This window comes from Protopterus annectens, chromosome 1.part0, assembly GCF_019279795.1.
Source record: "Protopterus annectens isolate FY-2018-M chromosome 1.part0, PAN1.0, whole genome shotgun sequence".
Lineage (NCBI taxonomy): Eukaryota > Metazoa > Chordata > Ceratodontiformes > Protopteridae > Protopterus > Protopterus annectens.
The window spans coordinates 1795575941-1795601618 of NC_056725.1; the positions used below are offsets into that span (position 1 = coordinate 1795575941).

Here is a 25678-nt window from a genome sequence, read left to right on the forward strand (position 1 = left end):
CAGTAGTAACTACAGTAATGATAAAATAATTCAATATTTCCTAGGCCAGCCATAATGGGGTGCAAGAAAACAAGAAGTGGAATTAGAAAGGTAAGCAGCCAGCCCCAGTGGCAAACAAGGATAAAGCCCTGACTATGACCCATACAATCTGAGTTCAATTAGTAGCTTGGTTGCCTAACAGAGCTGGGAGGGAGGAAGGTGGGAAGAATGCTAAGGTGTAACCAGCTGTGCACTGCCAAGAACGTTCAGAGGAGAAGTGTTATTTCAAATGCAAGACTTTAAACCAGACAATAGGTGGTAGCCTTCAGTATGAATGTGTGGAAGCATGCTCTCATATCTGGAATGCACTAAAGATTGGCATGGTGACATGGATCTCACACCACACTGCAAGGCAAGGTTAGGGCCATTATAAATGCCCTCATTGCCAGGATGCCAGCAAGGGTAAAAAGTACCCTCATCCACCTGAATAACAGCCTCCTCTGGACAGAACTCATCTTTTCATTGGATGAAATTCCAAGTGCCAGAGAACAAAGAGGCTGTTTATGATTGGGGGAAGCTGGATGGTTGGCCAATAGTGGCAAAAAGCATGCATGCATACATAAATTAAATAAAAAAATAAATAAATAGGTAAGCTACAGCAACTGATATAAAAAGTAGAAAAAATATAATGACTGATTTAAGACACTTGGGCCTCTGACCCTAAAGCTACATCAGCTTCAGTAACTCTCAGACTCCCTTGTGAAATCTGTTAAGGTTTGTGTAATAAAAGCCTATAAAAACCTATGCCACATGCTGTTTTCTTTCTATACACACACACAAACTTGATTAAAAATGTTTAAGCAGAAGCAGTAAATGTAAGCAAGCAGAAAGCTTAGCTGCTTTGAAGCCAAGGAAGAAAAGGCTTCATAAAGGCATGCTATAAACAGCATTAAAAATAAATAAATAAACAGACAGACAAGTTAAAGCAATCTGTAGAGCTTGATATAAAAAGTAAGAAGAGACGAAAAAATGTGATGACTAATTTAATACACTTGCGTGTCTGTCCCTGAAGCTGTATCATGTTCTGTAATTCCCGGACTTCCTCCTGAAATCTGGCAAGGCTGTTATAATTAAAGCCTAGAAATGCCAAATGTAGTTTTCTTCACCCCTTCCCCACATGCACACACACTCCACCCACACTTGATTTATTATTAAAATTACGCTGCCACCTGTTCCCTCCTTATGCAGGACAGTCATGTCCTGCAAAAAAGAATATGAAAAACAGTAAATGCACCAAGAGGTTGGAAGAAATTTTTTTTCCCCTAAATTTCCTCTAATAGTTGAATAAAATAAGAAGTTATGTCTTACCATAACGTTCCATGTGAATTGTTCATCTTGCCTTTGTTCTTACACACGGGTTTAGAGCCGATCCTCGGCTCCGAGTCGGCCGCATCACCAGCTCCGCATCTTCGAGAAAGCTCGAGGCACAGTAATATCCCATGATCCTCAGGTGCTAACCCTCAGATCTAGTTTGCTATACCAGAAGAATCCCTTTTAGAACTGTGTCTAGAACACTTATAAACAGATACTACAGTGTCTGGAACCCTACTGTCAAGTAGAGGAGAAAAGATGCCATTACTAATGTACAATAACATGCTAACCATATCTAGAAAAGGCTTAAAAGGAATTTAGTTGAAACCGTTCTCCCAGACCGCAGGACGGGGGATGGAGGGGGGGAATGTAAGAACAAAGGCGAGATGAACAATTCACATGGAACGTTATGGTAAGACATAACTTCTTATTGTGAAATTGTTCAATCTCGCCGTTTGTTCTTACACACGGGTAGCGTCCCTAGCTCCTTTTTCCCGGGTGGCTCAAGGGAGAACATTCTTGAGTACAGTGGAACCAAACGTCGCCCTATCCCTGGAGCTTTTGTCTAGCTTATAGTGGGCGATAAAAGTATGTGGTTTTGCCCAAGTTGCCGCTGCACAAATGGTATCTAAAGGCAAATGAGCGGTATGGGCTGAAGAGGCAGCAATCGCCCTTGTAGAATGAGTTCTGGGTTTGAAAGGGAGTTGCTGTTTCGATTCAGCATATACAAAATTTATGCAATCTGAGAGCCATTTGGATAAGGTAACCTTCGTTACTGCCTGTCCTTTCCTTTGGTCAGCATATGAGACAAATAGTTGATCTGACTTTCTGTACTCTTTTGTCCTATGTAAGTAAAATCTTAGTTGCCTGTGAACGTCCAACTTGTGCAATGTGTATTCTAACTTATTGGAATGATTTTTAAAGAAGGTAGGTAGTTCGATAGATTGATTGATGTTCTGAATCGAACAAACCTTCGGAAGGAAGGACGGATTGGTGCGCAAGGTTACTCTATCTGGATGAAAAATCATGTACGGGGGTCGGATAGATAGAGCCTGTAGCTCTGAAACTCTCCTGGTGGAAGTGATGGCAACCAGAAAAAGTGTTTTCCACGACAGGAACTTTAACGAAGTTGTGGCTGCTGGTTCAAAAGGGGGAAACATGAGTTGTGACAGCATGAGATTAAGATTCCAAGGTGCTATTGGATTACGAAAGGGGGGACGGAGGTGAAAGGTACCTTTCATGAAGGCTTTACAAAGTCTGTGGGACATAAGAGAACCATTTTCACGGCCAATATGAAAATTGGATAAAGCCGCCAGTTGAACCCTTATAGTGGATGTTGATGCTCCTTCTTGAAAAAGTGTGGTAAGAAAATCTAGTATCTTGTGTACTGGAGCCCCGAATGGATCTATACCTTGTTTGGAGGCCCAGTGCGTAAAACGGTTCCATTTGCTGTTGTACAATTTTCTTGTAGATGGTTTGTGGGAAGATACAATAATTTGCTGTACTGCAGGGGATAGTAACTCCGACCTGGCTAAAATGGGAAGCGGAGCAGCCAAGCTGTCAGTTTGAGGGACTTGAGAAAGGTGTGAGGAACTCCCGACGAATGCGTCAACAGGTCTGGCTCCGGGTCCAGCATCCATGGTTCCTCCACTTGATGAGATTGAAGGAAGGGAAACCAGATTTGTCGAGGCCAGAATGGGGCTATTAGTAGGATGGTCCTGTCTAGACGTTTGGCTTTCTGCAAAAACCTGGGAATTAATGGAATAGGAGGAAAGACATACAGGAGACCCGGGGGCCAATCGTATACCAGTGCGTCCCTGGGGACACCCCCTGGAGGGGATAACAGGGCAAAATAGCTTCTGCATTTGGCATTCAATGGGGATGCAAACAGGTCTCAGCAAGGCTGGCCCCATCTGCAGAAGATCTCTTCCGACACTTGAGATTTGAGGGACCACTCGTGAGGGAACAGGATGGCTCTGCTCAGCTTGTCCGCGATTACACTGGAAGTCCCCGGGATGTGCGTTGCTATCAGAAAGCGTCCAGTGGACTTTGCCCATTGCCAAATTCTGAGGGCCTCTCTGCATAACGGGTAAGATCTGGTTCCCCCTTGCTTGTTTATGTACCAGACCACTGACATGTTGTCTGTCTGAACTGTCACTGTTCCCTGAGGTAAGGACTTGTGAAAGTGTTGCAACGCTAGAAACACTGAAGTGCAGATTGTACTCCAAGTTGGACCACTGACCTTGGACTGTTTGTCCCTGAAAGAATCCCCCCACCCTATCAGGGAAGCGTCTGTGGTTAGAGTTGCTACCGGACTGGGTAATACAAACGGTCATCCTAGTGTTAGCTCTTGACTGTGTATCCACCACAAGAGATCCTTCTTGCAAGAATTCGTGATCAAGATTTCGTGAGACAGTGGAAGTTGTAGATACGACCACTGGGCGAATAGCATCCATTGAAGAATCCTCATGTGCATCCTGCCTAAAGGAACTACAAGAAGGGAGGCTGCCATCAAGCCTAGCACTCTTAATATTTGTCGTGCAGGGACTCTCTTGTTGTGAAGAAGGAGCGAATTTTGATGCCTGAGGTCTGATACTCTTGGTGGGGGGGGGGGGGGGGAGTAACTTGAGCCAGGGAAGTGTCTAGCTGTGCACCTATAAATAAGATACGCTGTGACGGTGATAAGACAGATTTTCCAAAATTCACCGTTATGCCTAGTGAAGAGCAAAGACTGATGGTGTAGTCCCTGGCTTGTAGAAGACGATACTCGGTGGTGGCGGATAGGAGCCAGTCATCTAGATAAGGAAACACCCGAAAACCCTTTCGTCTCAAGTGAGACGCTACTACTGCCATGCATTTGGTGAACACTCTGGGGGCTGGGGTGAGACCAAAGGGCAGAGCACGAAACTGGAAATGACTGGCTCCCAGCCGGAAGCGCAGGTGATCTCTGGACGCCCTGGCCATCTTGATATGGTAGTATGCGTCTTTGAGATCTATAGAGCACATCCAGTCGCCCTTCTGCAGAAAAGGGAGGACTGACTGAAGCGTGACCATACGGAACTTTTCCTTTTTCACAAAGGTATTTAACTTGCTGAGGTCTAAAATTGGCCTTCAGTCCCCTGTTTTCTTTGGAACTAAAAAGAACCTTGAGTAAGTTCCGGATCCTATTTGGTCCGCTGGGACTGGTTGGATGACTCCGTTTTCGAACAACCTTCCTATCTCTATGGTTGCTTGGTCTCCCAGACTGGGTGGAACGTCTGGGAGTTTTTGGAGTTGGGTGGCATTTTTATGAAGGGAATGTTGTAGCCTCTGGTAACTATGCTTTTTACCCAGGAATCTGATGTAAGATTTAGCCAGGCCTCTGGGTATAAAGCCAAGCGACCCCCGACTGCCTCCAGAGTAGGACAGCCGGGCCTGCACTCAGGAATGCTGGAAGGGCTTTCCAGAGAAGGTCTCTCTGTCACCCTGATTTTGCGGACCCCCTCTGCCGGCTGGGCGGCGTCTTCCGTTTCTTCCCCCTCCTCTGCCTCTGGAGGGGGCATCACTTTGGGTGTGCTGAAAAGATTCCTGAGTCTTTCGGAACCACATTTTTCCTCCTCATTGCCCTTTAGGGTAGGGTCTAGATGGGACGGAAAAACGGACCCCTACGGCAGACAGGGTCTTCCCTTCTTGTTCACACCTCATGAGAGTCTCCTTTACTTTGGGGCCAAACAAGGAGGCACCATCAAAGGGGGCATTGGCAAAGGAAGACTTAAAGGCTTCAGCAAAGGAGCATAAGTGCAACCAGGATTGTCTTCTCAGGGCGATCGCTGAAGCTGCCGCTCTACTCGACCCTTCGGCTGCATATGAAATCAGCCTCATGGACGAGATGACTATGGAATTTAGGGTGTTAAGTTGCGCTGTCACTTTCTCGGCGACAGCAGCATCTGTGTGTTCCTGGAGAGTATCTCCCAGTTCCTTAATGAGATCTCTCTGTAAACGCGTGAAATGCGTAAGGTAGTTGAGCGATCGGATGGAAAAAGTCGCCGAACTAAATATGCGCTTCCCATAGCTGTCCATTGTCCTAGAATCCTTATTAGGAGGATGGACAGAGGAAGATGAATCAGACATCTTTTCTTAGTGGCCGCCGCCACCACCATAGTATCTACGGGAACTCCTTTTGTAAGATAAGATTTATCTTGGGGGGCCGTCATGTATTTATTTGGTTTACGAGGGACTGGTTCCACTGTATCAGGTGTTTCCCAAGCCCTTCGAGCTATTAGATCCATGAGATCGTCAAAGGGTGGAGTCACCCAGGAGGTAGAAGGTTGAGTCCCAAATGCCTTCAGTAAGACCGATTCATCCACAGAAGGGGTAAGGTTTTGCCAGTCCCCCCTTTGTTTCAGGATTTCCAAAATGTCTGCAAACGAGACATCCTCAGAGGTGGACCGTGGGGACCCTTCTGTTTCATCTAAATCGGTATCAGATGTGAGAGATTACTGAGGGGAATCTATGTGCCTCCTCTTGCACAGTCGTTTCCTCGGAACATCCTCAGCGGGAGCTTCTGGGGATGCATCTGAGGAACCAGAGTCACCCTGTGGGGACTTCTGAGGCATTGGGACTCGACGCTTGGTAGGCACCGAAGGCACAGAAGCAGAAAGCGGACCTTTTGGGGAAGGAGACGAAGATACTGATGAAGTATGTGTCTGATCAGACAAGACCTTCCTCATGATGTCAAAGGCACCGGTGCCCCGACCCGAAGATCCGACCCGATCCAAAGAAGGAGGTCTTTTATCCAGAATTGGAACCACGGGCTCCGACACCGAGGACGGATCTGAACTGATCTGAGCCGAGGCACCGAGGGGAAGAGTCAGAACCGATATCTCGGTTCAACTATCCCCCCCGGAACCCAGGAAAGATCTTCGGCTCTGAGACTCTCCGGCTGGTTCTGAAAAAGTCGAGGTCAACGGAGCCGATAGCACTACTGGAGGCTTCGGCACCGATGGCTCTACAATCATCAGTTCTTCTACTCCTAACACCAATGACTCGACGGGTCTCGGAGGAAGCGTTGAGGGAACTGGAATAGCTTCGAGTTTCAAAACCAGCTGGGACGAAACCTCGATTAATTTGGACAAAGCCGAGTTCTCCATAAGCTTTTGTACCACTCGGTCCAAATCGGAGTCGGAAAGTAGCCACGAAGAACGGGTCGAAGGGATCAAAGCTGTCACCGAGCGAAGGATAGCAGACGGTGGTACCTCTGATACCGGCTCCAAGACCTGAGCCTCGTGCAGAGATAAACTCTCGACACCCGGCACCAAAGTCATAGGAGCCGGTGTCCGAATCTGAAAAGAGGTGCTCGGAGAAATGACTTGGGCTCTGACACTCTTGAAGACTTCGACCCCTTCGAAGACTTAGAAACCTGTTCAGCCTTGTCCAGGGCCTCCTGAAACTCAGGTTTAAGCAACCCTCTGCCAACCAACTTCCTGCGTCTTTCCAGCATGACCCTCCCACTAAAGGAATGACAAATGGAACAGTCTTCCTGCAAGTGGAGAGGGCCAAGACAGTAGAAGCAGGATGAGTGGTTGTCAGTAATGGACATCTTCTGTCCGCACTGACACCTTTTGAAACCAGATTTGGTCTTTTCTGACATTTTAAAAGAAAGGGAAAAATCCAAGAAAAAGCACAGCACACTTAAGAAAAAATCCCTATATAATACAATTTAAATGTAATATATATATATATATATATATATATATATAAAATGTAAAACACACACAGCACACTATAATATATATATATATAAAATCGAAAAAGTTAAAGGCAAAAAACTATTTTTTTTTTTTTTTTTTTTTTTTTTAAGTACTGTAAATTCTGACAGAAAACAGCCTAAGGCCTTTACTAAGAATTTTAAAGTAACAAACTAACTAAACTAGTCTTAAACAACAACTATATAATAAAACTTATCAAACACTATAAAGAATGAGTATAAATCTGTAAAATTAGAAGTATATAACAAGAAAAATAGAAAAAAATGTACTGGCCCGAGCCTCTCGATGCGATCTGCTGCTAGCGGCAAACTAGATCTGAGGGTTAGCACCTGAGGATCATGGAATATTATTGCGCCTCGAGCTTTCTTGAAGATGTGGAGCTGGTGATGCGGCCGACTCGGAGACGAGGATCGGCTCCGAACCTGTGTGTAAGAACAAACGGCGAGATTGAACAATTTCACATCAATTATTTTGTATCTAAAGGGGTTGAGGATGGATGGATGAATGAAAACCCCTTTATACTATACTAAACAAAAGAACTGATTTAAAATCATACAAGACTAAGCTTCATTTTTGCCAAAAATGTGAAGACCAAACTTTTGGACTTGTAATGGGTATGGTTTGCCCTTATAAACTCACATGTCCATAAAAATGTCTCACTCTGGGAATTGGTAAAGGAGGCAGCTCTATAAAATGATTAGCCAGAGGCAGTAAACATAATCAAGCAGAAAAGTTACCTACTTCTAAGCCAACTGCAGAGAGAAACGCACACAAAAAGTAATGTCTTCCTGCTTTTCCTGGTTAGGGGTCGCCTCAACAGAACTCTGGTCTGCTAATGATAGGCAGTGGATATTTACAGTGCCGAGGTGCCAGCCCAACACCCAGCCTTCAACGAAGGCACACCCATTCACGCATGCAACTACCTGCATGTCTTTAAATGTCATATAACCGCGGGGAGGGCATGCAGACTCCACACAGATGGCGCTCCAGCTGAGAATCGGATGGGAGAACCTCTTGCTGTGAGGCGACAATGCTAACCACTGAACCACCGCGGCCCAGAGAAAAGATGTGCTATAACAGAAAGCTTTACCTCAAGATGTCAATGTTCTGCAAAGGAACAGAGTTCAAACCGCATTTTACAGCACCTACAATTTAGTCAAATATAATTCTGGTTCCTGAACAGCAAAACTCTCAAATATCTATGATTATTCAGGGCTATACTCAATAATGTCTCAGTTCTTTTCTGTCTCTTTTAAAGTTTCTGACTTTGTTACACAATAATGAGGATTACACCATTTAATGAAACTAAGCAATACACTTATAGAGTTATCTTTCAAAAAATGAATGTCAACACACAAACTTCTTATGCCAGTAAATTATTTGAGTAATACCAATATTTAGCAGTTCATATTTTTCCGGGCAATTATCCCAATTCTTGACTTTATGGGTTATACATACTTTGATATAGTGCTATCCTCATCTCCATGTAATTGCACATGCTTAAATGCCAAAGATTAACAAGAACAGATGTCTCATACCTCTCAACCTCTTAGCACAAGAAATCTGGACAAAACATAAAATAATGGGGGGAGGGGGCAAAGAACCAAAAATAGGGACAGATGTTAAATATTGCTTTAATAAACTCAGACAGTTACAAAGATAACAGGCACTGTGTTAGCATGCATGTTCTGAAGGATATGAAGTCTGAAACTTAAATGTGTGTCATTATGGAGTCATTATTTAGTGACCTTGATCCTAAGTGATTTGCCAGAAAAGCACAGACTTTATGAGGAACAGACAAAACCTGTTAGGCAAAAACAGGGACATTCTTGAGAGATATGAGATGTCTGGTTGCACAATGCAAAGAAAATAATGGTCAAGAATTTGTCAATAATTTCCCATATGTAATGTTCAGAATAAACCTGGTGTTATTTTGTGTGAGACATCATTCTTAAAACACAGGTACTTACATTGTTGCATTCACCCAGGAAATATAGTGCAAATCCATCAGCTTTTGTGGCTGCAAATACAAGGGAAAATAATTAGCTCAAATTAAAGGTGCAGCTTTATGAACAACTCTACCAAATGTCATTTACAATATAAATTTATTTGGGATATCACTTGAATTAGAAGTCAAGCACTACAGAGATTAAGCAGCAAGTGCTACAACAGTAGTACACTACAAACTTACGTTTTTCTAATTAACCCTGCTGCTCATTTTATATTAAAGGCACAGAAGTATACATCAATGAACAGAATAAAGACACTTCTATACATTACATTGTATGAAATAAGGTTAATAAAATAAAGCCTCTAAGGTAGTCTGCAATAACCAATAAGTCATAATTACATCCAAGAAAAAAAATAGCTTTTCAGTCAATATACTACTATCTTGACTGTCAATATACTGTTGCTGATACTATTAACATTAAAAAAACAACTTCTTATTAAATAAACAGCCTGCTAAATGTCAGCATTAAAATGAGTACAGCCACTGCACATATATGGACATTAATTAAGCCTTAACTGACTCCGTGCAGAAACAAAACTAAATTGTTCTTGTCTCAGCAGGATTCCAATATTTTTTCCTCAAACTAGGGAACATCCAAAAAGCTTTTCAAACCTCACTTTCAAGAGTTTGAGCTACCTACAAATGCAAACAACTACACGCCTAACACAGGTAAGCTTTTAAGGGCTGTGTGTGTGATTTATCATATTAAGTAGTCACAATATTTTAACAGGCTAAAGTCATGACTGATACAATAAAATGAGCATATAAAGGTCAGACAATGTTGCACATTTAAAGAAAACTGCAGATATTATTCCAGTTTTTGCTGAACAAGGAATGTTTTCCAAGTGTTCTGCTTTGGCTAATTGCACCAGAACCTCATTAAATATAATTATATAATGGATAAGATGCACCGGTAATACTGATGAGATTTTCTCTGTGTAATTATTATCCTGACTTGTCTGCAAAAAGCTGCTCTAGGAAAGCTTAGATGTTTTTTAGTAGGTACTTCATAGTTTGGATGTTTGACATTATGCTACACTTTTCAAAGAAAATATCAAATATTAATTTTTAATTTAGTGGTTTCCCTTCCATTTTAAGATATTTGGGTTTTTACACAGACACTGATAAAATTGTGTATAGGTATCTACTTAAAACCGCTTAAATAACTAATAAATAGTTCTGATTGTTTAACTTATACTAACCTTATTACTTAGCTTGTGAGTAAATGCATTTAAATCTGTCAATGTAAATATCATCAGGTTTTTCTTTCTGCTTATTGTTTCCAAGTTATAAAATAGCTGATACTGTGGCCAAACGTGTCTTGCTTTTAATACATACATACAAATATTTCAAGCACGTGCATTAATGCCCTTCTAGCTTGCCAATATACCAAACCACTTGTTCCCATAATAAGTGTCCAGGCTGTTCTTAAACTGCAAACCAAACACACAAAAACACAAAGACATACTCGGAGGCTCTAATAAATAACTTACCAAAACAACAGAGGCTCCCAAAGCAGACATCCAAAAATCCACCACCTCAAAACAAAACACATGCAACACATACTTCAATAAATCAGTGTGTCAATCAATCACAGCCCTTAAGTCCAAACACCATGCCTGATACACTAGTAATAGGTGACTCTATAGTCAGGCACACTGATGTCCCGCTTACCAGGCTGAACAAGGAGAGGGTGACTGTGAGCTGCCTATCGGGAGCTAGGATCCGCCACATAACACACGCACTCAGGTCACTCCAAAACAAGTACAAATATGACTCCATCATTGTCCATGCTGGCGTGAATGACCTGAGACGTTACCTCCCTGGACTACATGAAAAGAGACATAGAGGAGCTCTCTGATTATGTAGCCCAGGCTGGTATGACCCTGACCCTGAGCAGCATTTTGCCCTCACTAAGAATGATGCCACAATACAAAGACAAGATGATCAGCTTTAATAATTGGCTCAAGTACTGGTGTCATTCTAAGGGGATCCAATGTCTGTCTGCCTGAGATGACATGTTGGACAAGCCATGCTGCTTCGCAAGGGACGGCTTGCACCTGTCACCACTGGGCTTCCGGATATTGGCTAAGGCTCTTGCCACCCCCATAGTGCCTTTTTTAGGCAAGGCTCAAAAGACAAACCCACCTCCTTAGAAAACAAAAATGGAAAAAAACTAAGGGTAATGCTGCTCAACGCCAGAAGTCTAAATCTCAAGATGCAGGCACTCAATGCACTCCTCAGTATGGAGAACATCGACGTCTGTGCAGTAACTGAAACACGGTTCAAGGCTCCTGAGAGCACCCCAGCACTACCAGGCTATACCTCGTATCATGCTTTTCGGCCCCAAAACCCGGGCCAAACCACAAAGGGAGGGGGGGTGTCCATATTCATCAAGGACACCCACACCTCCAGGTTAGTAGCAACACATGAAGCATCGGAGACCATACAGGTGCAACTAACCACAGGCAAAACTGCTATACAACTGGTAGCATGTTACAGACCATCCTCCCAATCTCAGGAACCCCACTCAGCCTTCCTGAAGACATTGGAGGATATGAATGTATCACAAAATACCATCATACTGGGAGACTTCAACTACCCTAACATAGATTGGGTACATTATTCTAGCCCTAACACCCTAGCCCAAAGGTTCCTGGAATTCATAAATTCAAATGCACTGGAACAACTAGTCACCTCTCCCACTAGGGGAGATAATATACTAGACCTGATCATCACAAACATGGGGACAAAATGCTCCACACCGGAGGTATACCCCTCACTAGTGAGATCTGACCACAAACTAATCACCCTGGATATACATATCCCACCTCCACCCCCAGCACAAAAGACCACAGCGAAAAACTTCTCAAAAGAAGACTTCACTCTTCTTAAGACTGAGATGGTATCCTTTAAGCCCATTGGGCCAGTGGATACCACATCCCACAATGCTGAATCCTTAACAAATGCTTTCTATGGACATCTCCAAGAATGCATGGATCATGCAATCCCAAATAAATCCAAGTCCCTCTCCACCAAAGGCAAGCGTCCTGTCTGGTGGACCTCAGCCATTAACAAATTGTATAACAAAAGTAGGAAGCTACTGCATGACAGAGCAAAATCCCATAAAGGGAAGACATCTCTGATCAACACTAGCAGAAAACTACGTTCTCTCATAAAAACATCCAAGGCCAACTTTGAGAGAAAAATCGCTAAGGACACTAAAGATAACCACAAAGCCTTCTTCAGCTATGTTAGAAACCTGGGCGGAAACCTTCAGATATGCTCAGAGTTAGTTCACAACAACAAAAAATACACTGAACCCACAGATATTGCCAACATTCTGGCTGACAGGTTCAGTGCAAATTTCTCCCCTTCCTCACCCCCCCAAAAGAAGAAATACTTTTCCCAGCTGAATGTAATCTCCCTGTCATCTCAGATGTCCAGGTGAGAGCCGCCCTCAGCAAAGCTAAAAACACACAGCATCAATGGGGCCTGACAGTATCCCGGGTTGTGTGCTACGTGAACTCCAAGAGGAGCTAAACCCGCACATAAAAATGCTATTTAACCTTAGCCTTACTACAGGATATGTACCTGAACACTGGCGTACAGCAACAGTGGTCCCACTCCACAAAGGGGGTACCTCTACAGACCCTGGGAACTACCGCCCCATAAGCTTAACCAGCCTGGTCTGCAAAGCTATGGAAAGAATCATTATGGAACTCATAAACAGAGATATTGGGGACCTACAGACACTTGACCTCACCCAGTTCGGCTTTGTAAAGGGCAGATCCTGCCTTTTGAACCTGGTTGACTTTTTCGAAATAGTCACTAGAGCCATTGATGAGGGCAAAGCAGTCCATACAGCCTACCTGGACTTGGCTAAGGCCTTCAACACAATACCCCACTCAGGCATCATAGATAAGTTCAACAGCTTAATGTAAACCCTTATGTCACTAGATGGGTTGCAAACTGGCTAAAGGACAGAACCCATAAAGTTAAAATCGCTGGAGCAATGTCAGACTCAAAGCCAGTCACAAGTGGTGTCCCACAAGGATCTGTCCTGGGACCCCTCTTGTTCGGCATTTATTTCTCAGATGTTAAAGCAAACATGGGAGGGTTGTGGCTGACAAAGTTCGCAGATGACTGCAAATTAGGCGCCATAGTCGATACACCAGCGGACACATACATCCTACAAAAAGGCCTCACAGAAACGGACAACTGGTGTCGGAGTCATGGCCTTAAACTAAATGCCAAAAAATGTATAGTCATCCCCTTTGGGAAAAGCAAAGTACCCACAAATTATCACATAGACAGCTATCCACTGAGTACGGAAAAAGTAATCAGAGACCTAGGGACCCAAATCGACAGCGACCTCTCATTTGACACCCACATTGCCAAAGTGGTTAGAAAAACATTCTACCTTGCACACCTTATCATGAAGGGATTCACATCCAGATCCAAGGATGTCATTGTACCCCTATACTCCTCCCTCATCAGACCCATGATTGAGTACAATGCCCCATTTGGTATGTACCTCACACGGCATTTGCAACAGCTGGAGGGACCACAAAAGTACCTCACCAAGAGGATCAAGGGTCTCCAACATATGTCTTATTCTGCCAGACTGAAGAAACTCCAGCTCTATTCAGTAGCATACTGCCTGCTCAGAGGTGATCTCTGCCTGACGTACAAGGCCATGTCCAATCAGGAACTGATGGACATGCTCCACCTCAAAAAATCCAAATCCATCAGAACCACGAGAGCTAAAGACTTAAACCTCAGCACAAGTATGAATAGGACATGCTGGAGGGATAGATTCATAACCCAGAGGCTTCCCATGCTCTGGAACAAGATCCCAGTTCATGTTAGGCAGAGCCCCTCACTGACTCTCTTCAAGAGAAATCTTGATGAGTGGATGGGAGATCATAAGTTTACCCCAGGGGTCACATCTGTGTCACTACTAGACAGGGGCACAGTAAACTAATTCTATTATATAAGGGGACCTTCACTGTGTCAGTACTGGACAGAGGCACAGTAGTCTAAATGTATTCTGTGCATTTTGTACCATTTTATGGGGTGGCGAAAGCCACATCACTATGGCTAGGCTTACAAATGCCCCAGGGCAGATAGCCTAGTACTAAACTATGAAACTATGAAAAATATCTAAACTAGTACTTGCTTTAATGTAATTTGGAAGTCTGTTTCATGCATCAGCTACTCAGTCAGAGAACCAATCAGTAAACTTTTCATTCCTATAGAATCTCCTACATTGGTTGTTTAATATTTCTCTAGTACTTTTTAACAGATTATTCATATATATTTTTTACTACCCTGACACACAGAAAAGCCCATTTTCAGAGGAGGTCAGACAGTAATGCTCAACAGAGACTATTACATACATTCTACACATATATTCAAATAAAAATGTTGCTGTGAGCACCACATTAAGGTGTAAGATTTCCAATAAAAAGATAATACTGTCTTACAAATAGCACTAGAGCTTTAAGTTAAGTACACATAACTTTTTGCGGACATTTGGAATTTTAACCCATCACAGAAACACTTTGTTTTAAGAGAACTAGTTTAGTTAGCATATAATAAATACAAATTGTACAGAAAACATTAGATTATACACTGCACAAAATATGTAACTCTTCCTTATTTTAATAAGCCAAAGAATGATTAGCAAATTGAATTAATCTTGCACTGACCTGTGTATGTTTCTGTGATGTCCCTCCTCTCAGCCAGTAATCAAGGAGCCTCAATCCTCACCCCCTACATTGATGAGGGACATTCACTTGGAACAAAAATAGATACACAGTACTTCCAGACACAGCTCTGCACCAAGCACACTTTCCCTTAAGAGCAAAAGGGAATACATTCCCTTCCTGGGGCTGGGTTTCCCCTCTTTCTCTCCATGCACCAAATAAGGCTCCCCACTGACACAGCAGCAAGAGTTAAGTCATTATTCGGATGCCACTGTCTCTGTGAAATCAGGTGCTCTTAGGTCACTGTTCAAAGTAGTTGATACACACTCACACTCTCTTTTGAGCTTTGTTTTTTTACACTTACACACACACACACACACACACACACACACACACACACACACACACACACACACACACACACACACACACATACCTGGGAAAGGCTGGCACAGGTTTACTAGCTATGCCCAGGCTGTAAGTTAGATACACTGCCACCAGAACACCCACAAAGCCAGCTACTCTAAGGCTCTTGCCAGGTTACCCAATTACACTGAGTGAAATTAATACTAACACCAGTGGTAATGCTGACCAAACAGCAAGGCGTTCAGGAGCAGCCACAGTGTCACCAAATAAATACAACTACTCAAGGTTAAAACATTCTCTGAAAGAGCAGCCACAATGAAAAGGAAAAGTTTAAATATATTTAATAATAAATAATAAAAGAACATGGAAATACTAAATATCTACTTACAATAAACACTAGAGTTGCAATTACAGGAAATATTAAAAATAACACAAATGGAAAAATTCAAACAGATAGAGAAAAACAATACTTAACTGCTTTCACTATATTTTCCTGACTAATTTAAAGAATGACTGTCACCTAGTTCACTTACAAGAGCAAGGCAAGATGATGTGGGTGAGTGGCCCTTCTTTGTCAGGTTTCACAAACAGACTTCTGAGAGCTAAGTGACATCTCTTATTAATATCTAAATATCATTTCAGTGCTGGCTGTAGAATGACATCACATCTGGTCATCTGACTCTGCTTCCCACACTACCCTCTTTACTAGAAACTTGAGCCAGGATCTTTGCATATAAAATGTCATAATACACTCACATATAACTTTGCTAAGATGTGTTACATTATCTGGAAGCTGTAAAACAATTTTACTACTTCCTCACTTCTTGCATAGATACTAAACCAGGCTTCTCACAGACACTTTGTCTCTGGCTGCAGTCAGAACGTACAGTTTTGTACCTACCATAAATGTAGATGTCCGATAGGCATGCATCTGCAGTCCTTACAAATGGGTTGTCCTGTCGCCAGGCAGCCCCTCGGTCGGCCGGATTCCAAAGTCTGGGTCTGGCCTCGGCTGATGTCGCACTTCACCCGACGTCATAGCTGCAGTTATTCGGGTATAAAGGTATCAGCCGACGCCATCTTCCTCAGTGTTTCTTGCCCCAGATGCCAGGTGCCCTCTAGGAAGGCTAAATTTGGATAATTGCAAAAGTTTCCAAATAAGAGAAAGCAAATAAAAATAAACATGTATATACATATATACAAACAAATACACCACAACAGATTCCCCCAGCTAGCTAGAAGATGGGTAAATACCCTAGGAGTACCTCAGAGGGGAAGGAGGGAGGGTAATCCTGACTGCAGATGCATGCCTATCGGACATCTACATTTATGGTAGGTACAAAACTGTACTATGTCCTTCAAGGATGCATCTGCAGTCCTTACAAATGGGTAGAATACCATAGCCAAACTGGGGGAGGAGGAGTAATAAGATTATGGTGTACTTAAGATCCCTTGCAAAACAGCAGTGGCAAAACCTGCTCGGGATCTGGAGTACAAGGGTAAATTATAATGCTTGGCAAATGTATGCACGGAGCTCCAAGTAGCAGCCTCTAAAACGTCTTTGGTAGCCACTCCTCGTAAAAAAGCTGTGGTAGTGGCTGTAGCCCTTGTAGAGTGAGGTCTGATGTTTTCTGGAGTTTTCTTCCCATGGTAAGAGTAACAAAATCTAATGCAATTTCCTATCCACTTAGAGATTGTCTGTTTTGAAATTGCTTTTCCTTCCATTCCTGTTGCATATGCTATCAGTAGCTGGTCAGTTTTTCTATTGCTCTTGGTCCTGTCCAGGTAGTAATGTAATTGTCTATGTACATCCAAGGTATGCAACAGTCTTTCTCCCCTGTTCTGTGGGTTGGGGAAGAATGTAGGCAGGTGGATAGCCTGGTTTAAAGATACCCTGGAGACCACCTTTGGCATAAAAGTAGGATTAGTTCTCATGGACACTCTATCTTGATGGAAGATCAGGAAGGGCTGTACTGCCATTAATGCCTGTAGTTCAGAAACCCTTCTTGCTGAAGTGATTGCAAGTAGGAAAGCAGTTTTCCAAGATAAGTACTGTAATTCTGCTGTTGCTGCTGGCTCGAAAGGAGGTAGTGTCAACTTTTCTAGCACAGAGTTCAAGTCTCATGCTGGCAATGGTGGCTTCCTAGGTGGTTTTACATTTTTAATTCCTCTCAGAAACTGCCTGAGCAGAGGATGTGAGAAGACTGGAGGATCCAAGTTGTATTCTGCTGAAATAGCTGATGCATGAATCTTAATGGAAGAATAGGACAGGCCATTGTGGAAGAGCTCTGCCAAGTATTCCAGGATGTTAGCTATGTTTACCAGTGACACATTTTCTCCTTTTGCAGTACTCCAAATGAGATATCTTTTCCATTTTGCTGAATATTTTTTTCTTGTTGAGGGTCTGCGAGCCTCCAAAATAATGTCTTTAACCCTTTGAGATAATTCTGGGTTATTTGGTCTTATGCAATGTTCCAGGCAGCCAGCTGCAGTGTTTTCAGGTTTGGATGCAGGGTTTTGAAGTTGTTCTGTGTTAACAGTAAGGGAACTAGGGGCAGAGGCCATATTTGTTCCCGAGACATACTCCTCAGTAATGGGTACCAATGTTGCCTTGGCCAATCTGGAGCTATCAGGATGATCCTTGGACGGTCTTCTTTGATCTTCAATAGCACCTTGTGCATCAAAGGAAGAGGTGGAAATGCATATGCTGTCAGGTTTTTCCAACTGAAAGATAGGGAGTCCACTTTCCAAGCAAGTGGGTGGTACGTCCTCGTGCAGAATTTTTTCAGTTGGTGATTGTGTGGGGATGCAAATAAGTCTATTTCTGGTAGTCCCCATTTTCCTGTAATGGTTTTGAAGATGTCCGGATGCAGCATCCATTCGTGGGCATCCGTGGTAGTTCTGCTTAGGATGTCTGATAGTATATTTTCTTTTCCTGGCACAAAAATTGCTTGTAACTGAATGTTGAAGCTCAGGGCCACATTCCAGAGGTCCATTGCCATCCGGCATAGAGGGTATGAATGTGTGCCTCCCTGTTTGTTGATGTACCACATAACTGTGGTGTTGTCCATCCTTATCAACAGTTGACCCTGTCGAAGAAATGGTCTGAATGTCTGAATGGCCAGTTTTACTGCCAGCATTTCCTTTTGATTTATGTGTAGGTGCAGCTGGTCTTGAGTCCATAAGCCTTGTATGCACTTGTCCAGCATGTGCGCTCCCCAACCGAGGTCTGAGGCGTCCGTTGTGATGGTCTGGCTTGGTTGAGTGCTGTGGAAGGGCAGTCCTTTGTTTGTTTGACAGGCCTGAGCCCACCATTGGAATTCTTGCTTCAGGCATGGAATTATTGGAATTTGGGTTTCTAGGCTGTGCTTCTGCTGAGACCATAAATTCCTTAGGTACCACTGTAACTTTCTCATATGTAGTCTGGCATGTGGAATCAATATTATGCAGGATGCCATGTAACCCAGGGCTTGCAGTACTTTTCTTGCTGTTAGCTGGTTCTGCTTTGTTAATGCCATGAAGTAGAGAGGGAGTTGCTCCTGTTTTTCTACTGTTAGGAATGCCATTTGTTTTGATGTGTCCAGCTTTGCACCCAAGAAGGTTATCCTTTGGGATGGTATCAGCCTTGATTTTTTATATTGACTGTGTATCCCAGGACTTGCAGTAGATGAATGACCCTTTTCAAGTCTTTTGCTAATTTGTTTTTGTTGTCCGCTTGTAACAGGCAGTCGTCCAGGTAAGGGTAGATTTGAATTCCCTGAAGCCTGCAATGAGCAATTACCAATGCCAGGCATTTCGTGAATACTCTGGGCGCAGTAGATAAGCCAAAGGGCAATGCTGAGAATTGATAATGCTCTGATCCTGCAAGAAATCTGAGGTATCTTCTGCAATTTGGTCATATGGGGATGTGCAGGTATGCCTCCTTGAGATCTAGAGTTACCAGCCAAGACTCCTTGCCCAGCATGGGAAGAAGTTGCTGTAGGGTCAGCATTTTGAATTTTGGAACAATGAGGTATGTGTTTAAAGCGGACAGGTCGAGAATAGGTCTCCATTGGTTTTCTTTTCTTGGTACCAGGAATAGTCTGGAGTAAAATCGTTGCCCTTGTTCCATAGATGGTACCTTTTCTACAGCTCTCATCCTTAGTAAGTGAGTTATCTGTTTTAGAGCTTCTGTCTTCTGATTTGGAGGTAGGTTTGGCATTCCTCTCTTCCTTGGTAGAGTATGGAAGTGAAACCTGTAACCTTGGTCTATTGTCTGTAAAATCCATTTGTCTCCTGTGATGTAATGCCAGTTTACTGAAAATAAGGCTAGCTTCCCGCCTAAGGGTGCTTCTAGTTGTTCCCTGGTAGGCGGTGCCAGAGCCAAGTCACTGTGATTGTCCTGTGGAAGTGGTGGTGGCTGGATCTGTGGCTGTACCTCGCTGGTTGTTAGGCTGCCACTGACATCCCCTGTAGGCACCTCTGGATTGACCCCTGCCTCTTGAGCGCCTATTCCTGCCTCTCTGAGCTCTGGTGGTGTCTGGAAAGGACCAATTCTTGGAAGGCCAGTTCCTGCTAAACCTTGGTGGCTGGACCTGCAAGAAATCCTTGACTGTCTGGACAGATTTTGCTTTCTCTTCCACCTTCTTCAGCACCTGCTGTGCAGGGGAGCCAAACAAATTGAGCTTATCCATGGGAGCATCTAGGAGCTTTGATTTAACATGGTCTGGTAAGGACTGTTCTTTTAACCATGCATGTCTTCTGATCACTGTACCAGTCATGGCTGATCTAAAGGAAGCCTCCAGTGCATCATAGCCGCATTTTAAGGAATGATTACTGACCTGCTGAATGTTATGTACCATTTCCTGAACAGATTTTTTGTCTAATGGTTCATCCGAGGACAGTTTTTTAGTTAACTGGTCTAACATAAATTCCTGATACTGAATCATGTGGAATTGACAGTTCAAGGCCCTAGCTGAAAGAGTAGCAGAAGTGTAAACTTTTTTACCCCATCTCTCTAAGGCCCTAGATTCCCTTTCAGAGGGGAGGGGGTTTTTGGCAGAAGTAGCTGCTACAGCCTTGGGTCCCTGGGAGATAGTTTCGGGATCTGCAAAAGGAGCCTTATACAAATGATAATGTGTGTCCGGAACCCTGTAGTACCTATCGGGCTTAGCAGGGGCCGGAGGAAGAGAATCAGGAGCAGTACAAGCATCATTAAATGCATCATCCACAACAGTAAGTACTGGAGGAATGGCTAAAGGCCTATGCTGTGGAAAATGCAAAAAGGTTCTAAGCCTTTTCCTAGAGTCTGAAAAATCCTGGCCCTGCCATTGAAATTGTTCCCTCATAGCATGTAAGGTTTCCCCAAAAGAAAATTCCTCAGGCGGAGAGGCAGAAGGAATGGACTCTTCAGCATCAGAGTCTTCATAAGGAGAAAAAGGGCCCTCTGGAGGGTTTGAATTATCTGATTCATCAGACGAGTCATCTGAAGAAACTGGCTCAGGGGGCTCTACTCTAGGCCTCTTCTCTGGAGGTGGGTGAGAGGCCCTGTCTGGGTGTGGTTGGGATCCCCGGATCAAAGAAATGAGATCCTCTGCAAGACTAAGCATTTGTGAACTAGAGCTAGGCCTGTGAGAGGGGGTCTTAGCAGGCACAGTTTTGGTAGATTTTGCTGCTTTAGCCCTGGCAAAGGCCTTAATCGACATGGATGCAGGTGGCCTAGCAGCTCCACGTGCAGGGGTAGAAATATCCAAAGGGATAGTATCAGATAAATCCTGAGAACCTGCAAGAGCGGGTGGGATTTCAGTAGCAGATTCAACCATGCTGGATGAGGCCTCGGTAGGAGGTAAGTCTTCGGTAGTAGTAATCTCTGGTTCTGACCGACCGGCACTTGCGAACAGCTTCTGCTTCGGGCGCCACGCGGCAAGAAAGACTGAGGAAGATGGCGTCGGCTGATACCTTTATACCCGAATAACTGCAGTTATGACGTCGGGTGAAGTGCGACATCAGCCGAGGCCAGACCCAGACTTTGGAATCCGGCCGACCGAGGGGCTGCCTGGCGACAGGACAACCCATTTGTAAGGACTGCAGATGCATCCTTGAAGGACATCTGTGAGATACAATATTTATGGCCTTAACCAGGTAATTTAATTTCAGACTATTTTTCAAAGTTAGCTGGATGAAAATTAACCTCTTCTCTTCCAGTATCCTCTGTTACAATATATTCATTTCAACAGTTACAATACAGTCTGACATACAGGTATGTTTTTTTTTCCTGTCCAGCAGGACCCAACTATTAGTACATTTTTAATACAAGCAGCATTTATTTTACTTTTATTTATTTTTCATTTGTTTCCTGGGAAAGTCCGACTGGACACAGGTCTTTTTCAGCGGAGGCCCAGGGATAAAAGCTCTACATTTCTGAAACAGTACATAGGACAATAAAACAAAGATATACATTATATTGAATAATATATATGAAATTATACACAACTGCTAAAACATACAATTTACAATTCTTGATAAACATACACAAATGCTAATACATACAATTTAACAATTCTGGTTAAAGCTTTGTGATACAGAAGGGTGGGAAAATTCTGAGCAGTACATACTTATCAAATGTCTGCGAGGTATAGAACAATACATACTTTACTAGTGACAGAGAGATGTAGAGCAGTTCCAATATACGAGTCAGAGAAGCAAACTAGGGATATTAAATGAGCATTGTTTGTTTATACAACAGAAGCATCTGTACAAATCGGTTTGATATACAAATGACATATAATCCTTTACAAAATTCCAGCTAACTATTCTGGCATATGTTACACATCCACTGCCTTACTTCTTCTGGCATAGCTGGCAATACCTCACATCATCACAGTTTCAATATGAATAAAGCATTAGAATTCAGTCAGAGGGAAGTAAGACAGCATGTGCATATGTGAAGGTTAAAAAAATAGCCTGAACAGCTGCAGTGATTACAATGGACCAAGACTGCTAACTTTAAATGGGAAAAAAGATCAGTCCTGTGGCAGATGGTAGAGACTTTAAAAATATGCTCAAAACTGGATGTTGGCGACAATCACTTTTAAGTGAATGGGCTTGAGGATGCTGACATAAATGAAGCCTTAGCCCCTAAGTGAATCCACAAGTACACTGCCAGAGATTAAGCAATTCCACTTTTATTGCTGATTAAAAGCCACTTCTGCTACCATTCTGCCAAAATATTAGATGTACAAGATATAGTTTATTACTAAGCCCAAGCCAGCTAGATTCTTCAAGGAACTACAGTGATTCTCTTTACAGAACACCTGATCTGCGGATCCAGCAACACTGTTATACATACATGTCTGCAGTACATGCTACAAAATTAATTAAAAGTATTAATGCTGTACAGAAGATTACTTAAAAGAATACACCTGGCAAGGCTTAGCCTGGTAGAATCACATAGTGGTATTAGTCTAGAAAGCCTACCTAGATTTTGGTGTAACAACTTTACTGCTTTCTGGGTAAGTTTGTCAAATCTAGCAGTCTTATAGTATTTCCAAAGAATTTTACTGAGAAGACTTCCTCAATCATGCTTGTTTTTTCATTTATTTATTGTGGGTTTTTTACCCCTTTTGTCTGTTGACTATTAGCCCCCTTCTGGATAATTGGACTGCTCATTCCCCTATCACCACAGCAAGGGGTCAACCATAAGGGGCTGACATTTGGACTGTCATCAGGGGTGGTTCACATATTTTGTTTTCCACCATGCCCTAAAATCCATTCACCACCTCTCCAAGAAGCCTGGCCCTTCCTCCTGCAGAATAATCTGTTCTCTTTCCAGTTACCACCAGGGAGACTGCACTGCCCTCTGTGTCTCCAAGTGCATGCTAACCCCATGGCAGGTAACTGGGCTTCCCCTTCCTTGTCTAACTTCTCCATTGCCAGGGCTGCTAACCATAGCCTGTTAACCTTGGTCGCAGTGAAGGCTCCTTCATTCTGTGCCACACAGTCATGCTAATCATGCCGTTTTGGGGGGAGGACAAGGAAATAAGCAGGCAGGATACTGTTCTGCCTGTTATTTGCAGTGAGCATGATCTCAGAACAGTTAAGAAAGTTTTGCAGATTGATAAAGTAATGATCGATATGGAATTTGCCTGCTATAACACAGAACTATTACCATTGTGGACATGTTCAGAACCTCCCACAGTGCCAGGCTTTGCAAGTTCTTATCTAAACCACTTCTTTCTTTTTTCCCATCTAATCTGGTAAAGCAGTTATGCAGAATTATTTCAAAGATATGCATAACAACAAAGCAATGTGGGGGGGGGGGTCCAGGGATAGGCTCTGCCTCACTGCAAAACTGTTTGTTTTATCTGTATTTCTAAAAATCTACATTATTGTTATATCAAAGATTTTTTTCTATTTTTACTACTAGTGACAGCAACCTCAGTACAGTGTCACAAATTGTATTTCTACAACTTAAAATGAAAGTTTTGGTGCTATATTGAAGACCACTTCTAATGTATAGTATGTTTAGACACTAGGGGAAAATTTGGTAAGAAAAATGCATTCCTTGTGTACATCTTTACAGATTGTCTCAGATGAGCAATGCCTACCTTTTTTACTGGGAAGAAACCTTTTTAATGCCATTCAACTTAGATTTTCTGCAGGTTTGATGTCCTTTTATTTGCAGTCCACACGTCCTCTGGAAACATGAATTTAGTGCAACAGATTCAAAAGATATCAACCCACCTTAAAATTCCCCAAAAATAAAAAACAGGACAGTAGGTCCATAAACCTAACATCTAAAAAATGTGTCAGATATACAGCAAAATACAAAAAATGGGCCTTACTATTCATAGGCATACTGTAATGATGTACTTGTACATTTTGCACACTATGTTTAGTACCCCGCCTTTATGTACATTGATGAATAGAAATGAATCATGACACTCAACCATAACAAACAAAAGATGTACAAGTTTTCTTGAATAACACACAGGAGAGTATAGCACAACATTAGGTATGCTATGCATTTCTATGCTTCACATGGGTGTAGTGCTGTGTAGCTGGAAAAGCAATTTAGTAGGGTAAAATATACCTTACTAAGTAGCTACATTCAACTAAATTGGGGTTCCCAGTTGCACTGGCCTATCATCGCATCCACTAGACAAGAAAGCAAGCCTTTGTTCTATGCCACAATATGGCAACAAGTGGATCTGATGCTGTGTGAGCTTCCACTGAAAGGAACTGTGTGGGGGACAAGTATGGCAGCTGTAACAGGCTCGTCAGCATCACAAAGAAATCTAATACTGATATTTTTTTTAATTGTGCCATGGACCGATTGCTAGCTTGACTTACTGATTTCAGTGCTGATATGCTGATCAGGTCTGTATTGTGAAGAATGTAACAGGAAAGCGGGGACTACTGCCACCATAAACAGCCCAATAAGTTCTCCTACTAGAACAAGACTCACAGTTGTTGTATTGTCTGTGAATCATCTACCATCCAGAAGGAAGCTTGTTATGTGTAGTGTGTGGACAGCATACTGTGTGTAGACAATGTGACAAGACAACATTCAAGGTCTTGCCTTGCTAGGTACAAAGCTATATGAATCACAAAGGGCTTTGGTATGCAAATAGAGAGAGAGAGAGACAGAGATACCGTGCTCCAAGTCAAACATCACTGTGAACAATGCTTTACAAATAGCGTCCACAAAATTCACGACATTATAAGTAATTCTCATAACTTCTAACACCTATGCAGCATGTAGTACTATCACTTCAAATCACAACTTATGTAACTGCAACCCCAGGGGAACATCTGGTCCCCTCAACATTCTACTAAGGACCTGTCAGCTGTCAGATGTTAATATACTGCAAACCTTTAGCAATTAATTTGCAAAAGATTTGTAATGAAAGTATATACGACTGAATGTGAAGTAAAAATTTCCATTATTCTCAGACTAAGACCAAAAAAGCATTGTTATAAAATTCATGATAACCCCAAATATTTTTCATGGGTGACTTCAAAATAAATGAAATTTATGAGATTGAGAGGGTGGTGGCACTTTGGATAGGCAAGAACTACAATTACATCTCAGGACAGTTCCAGCTTTTTATAGTACCTTAATAACTTGACAAAAGATTGGTGCAGTTATTTATTTAACAATAATTTAATATGAATAATATACATATCAGGAAAGAACACAATATATTTCCTAAATAATACGTTCTATTTCTTTGTTTCAGGTGGCACTGGCAAAGAGCCAGTGTTATTAATATGTAAAAAAGTGTCCTTAGATGCTAATGTTAAACAAAGTGTGCAGTCACTGCATATACTGGATGCATGACTATGGACTAACATCACAGCATCAAAAGCAATAAAATGTCCCTATGTTAGCTTCCTTCCAAAACTCTCTGCTCCACCAACACAAACACACGCACACACATGCATGCACATGTACACACATGCATGCACTCTCTCTATTCCTTTGCAATCATACCCTTATTTCAAAGCATGCA

The 25678-nt window shown here is 42.6% G+C and overlaps 1 protein-coding gene across 2 annotated transcripts in view; it reads right to left on the bottom strand.

Annotated features, from left to right (window-relative positions):
• The window catches only part of PDE10A (phosphodiesterase 10A), a 4065478-nt gene that overhangs the window by 1915666 nt on the left and 2124134 nt on the right, over positions 1 to 25678 (bottom strand). For both annotated transcript variants that reach the window (XM_044069581.1, XM_044069571.1), the window contains exon 5: positions 9068 to 9117. In XM_044069581.1, coding sequence (XP_043925516.1) covers positions 9068 to 9117 — 50 coding nt within the window. The remainder of the gene's footprint in view (positions 1 to 9067; positions 9118 to 25678) is intronic.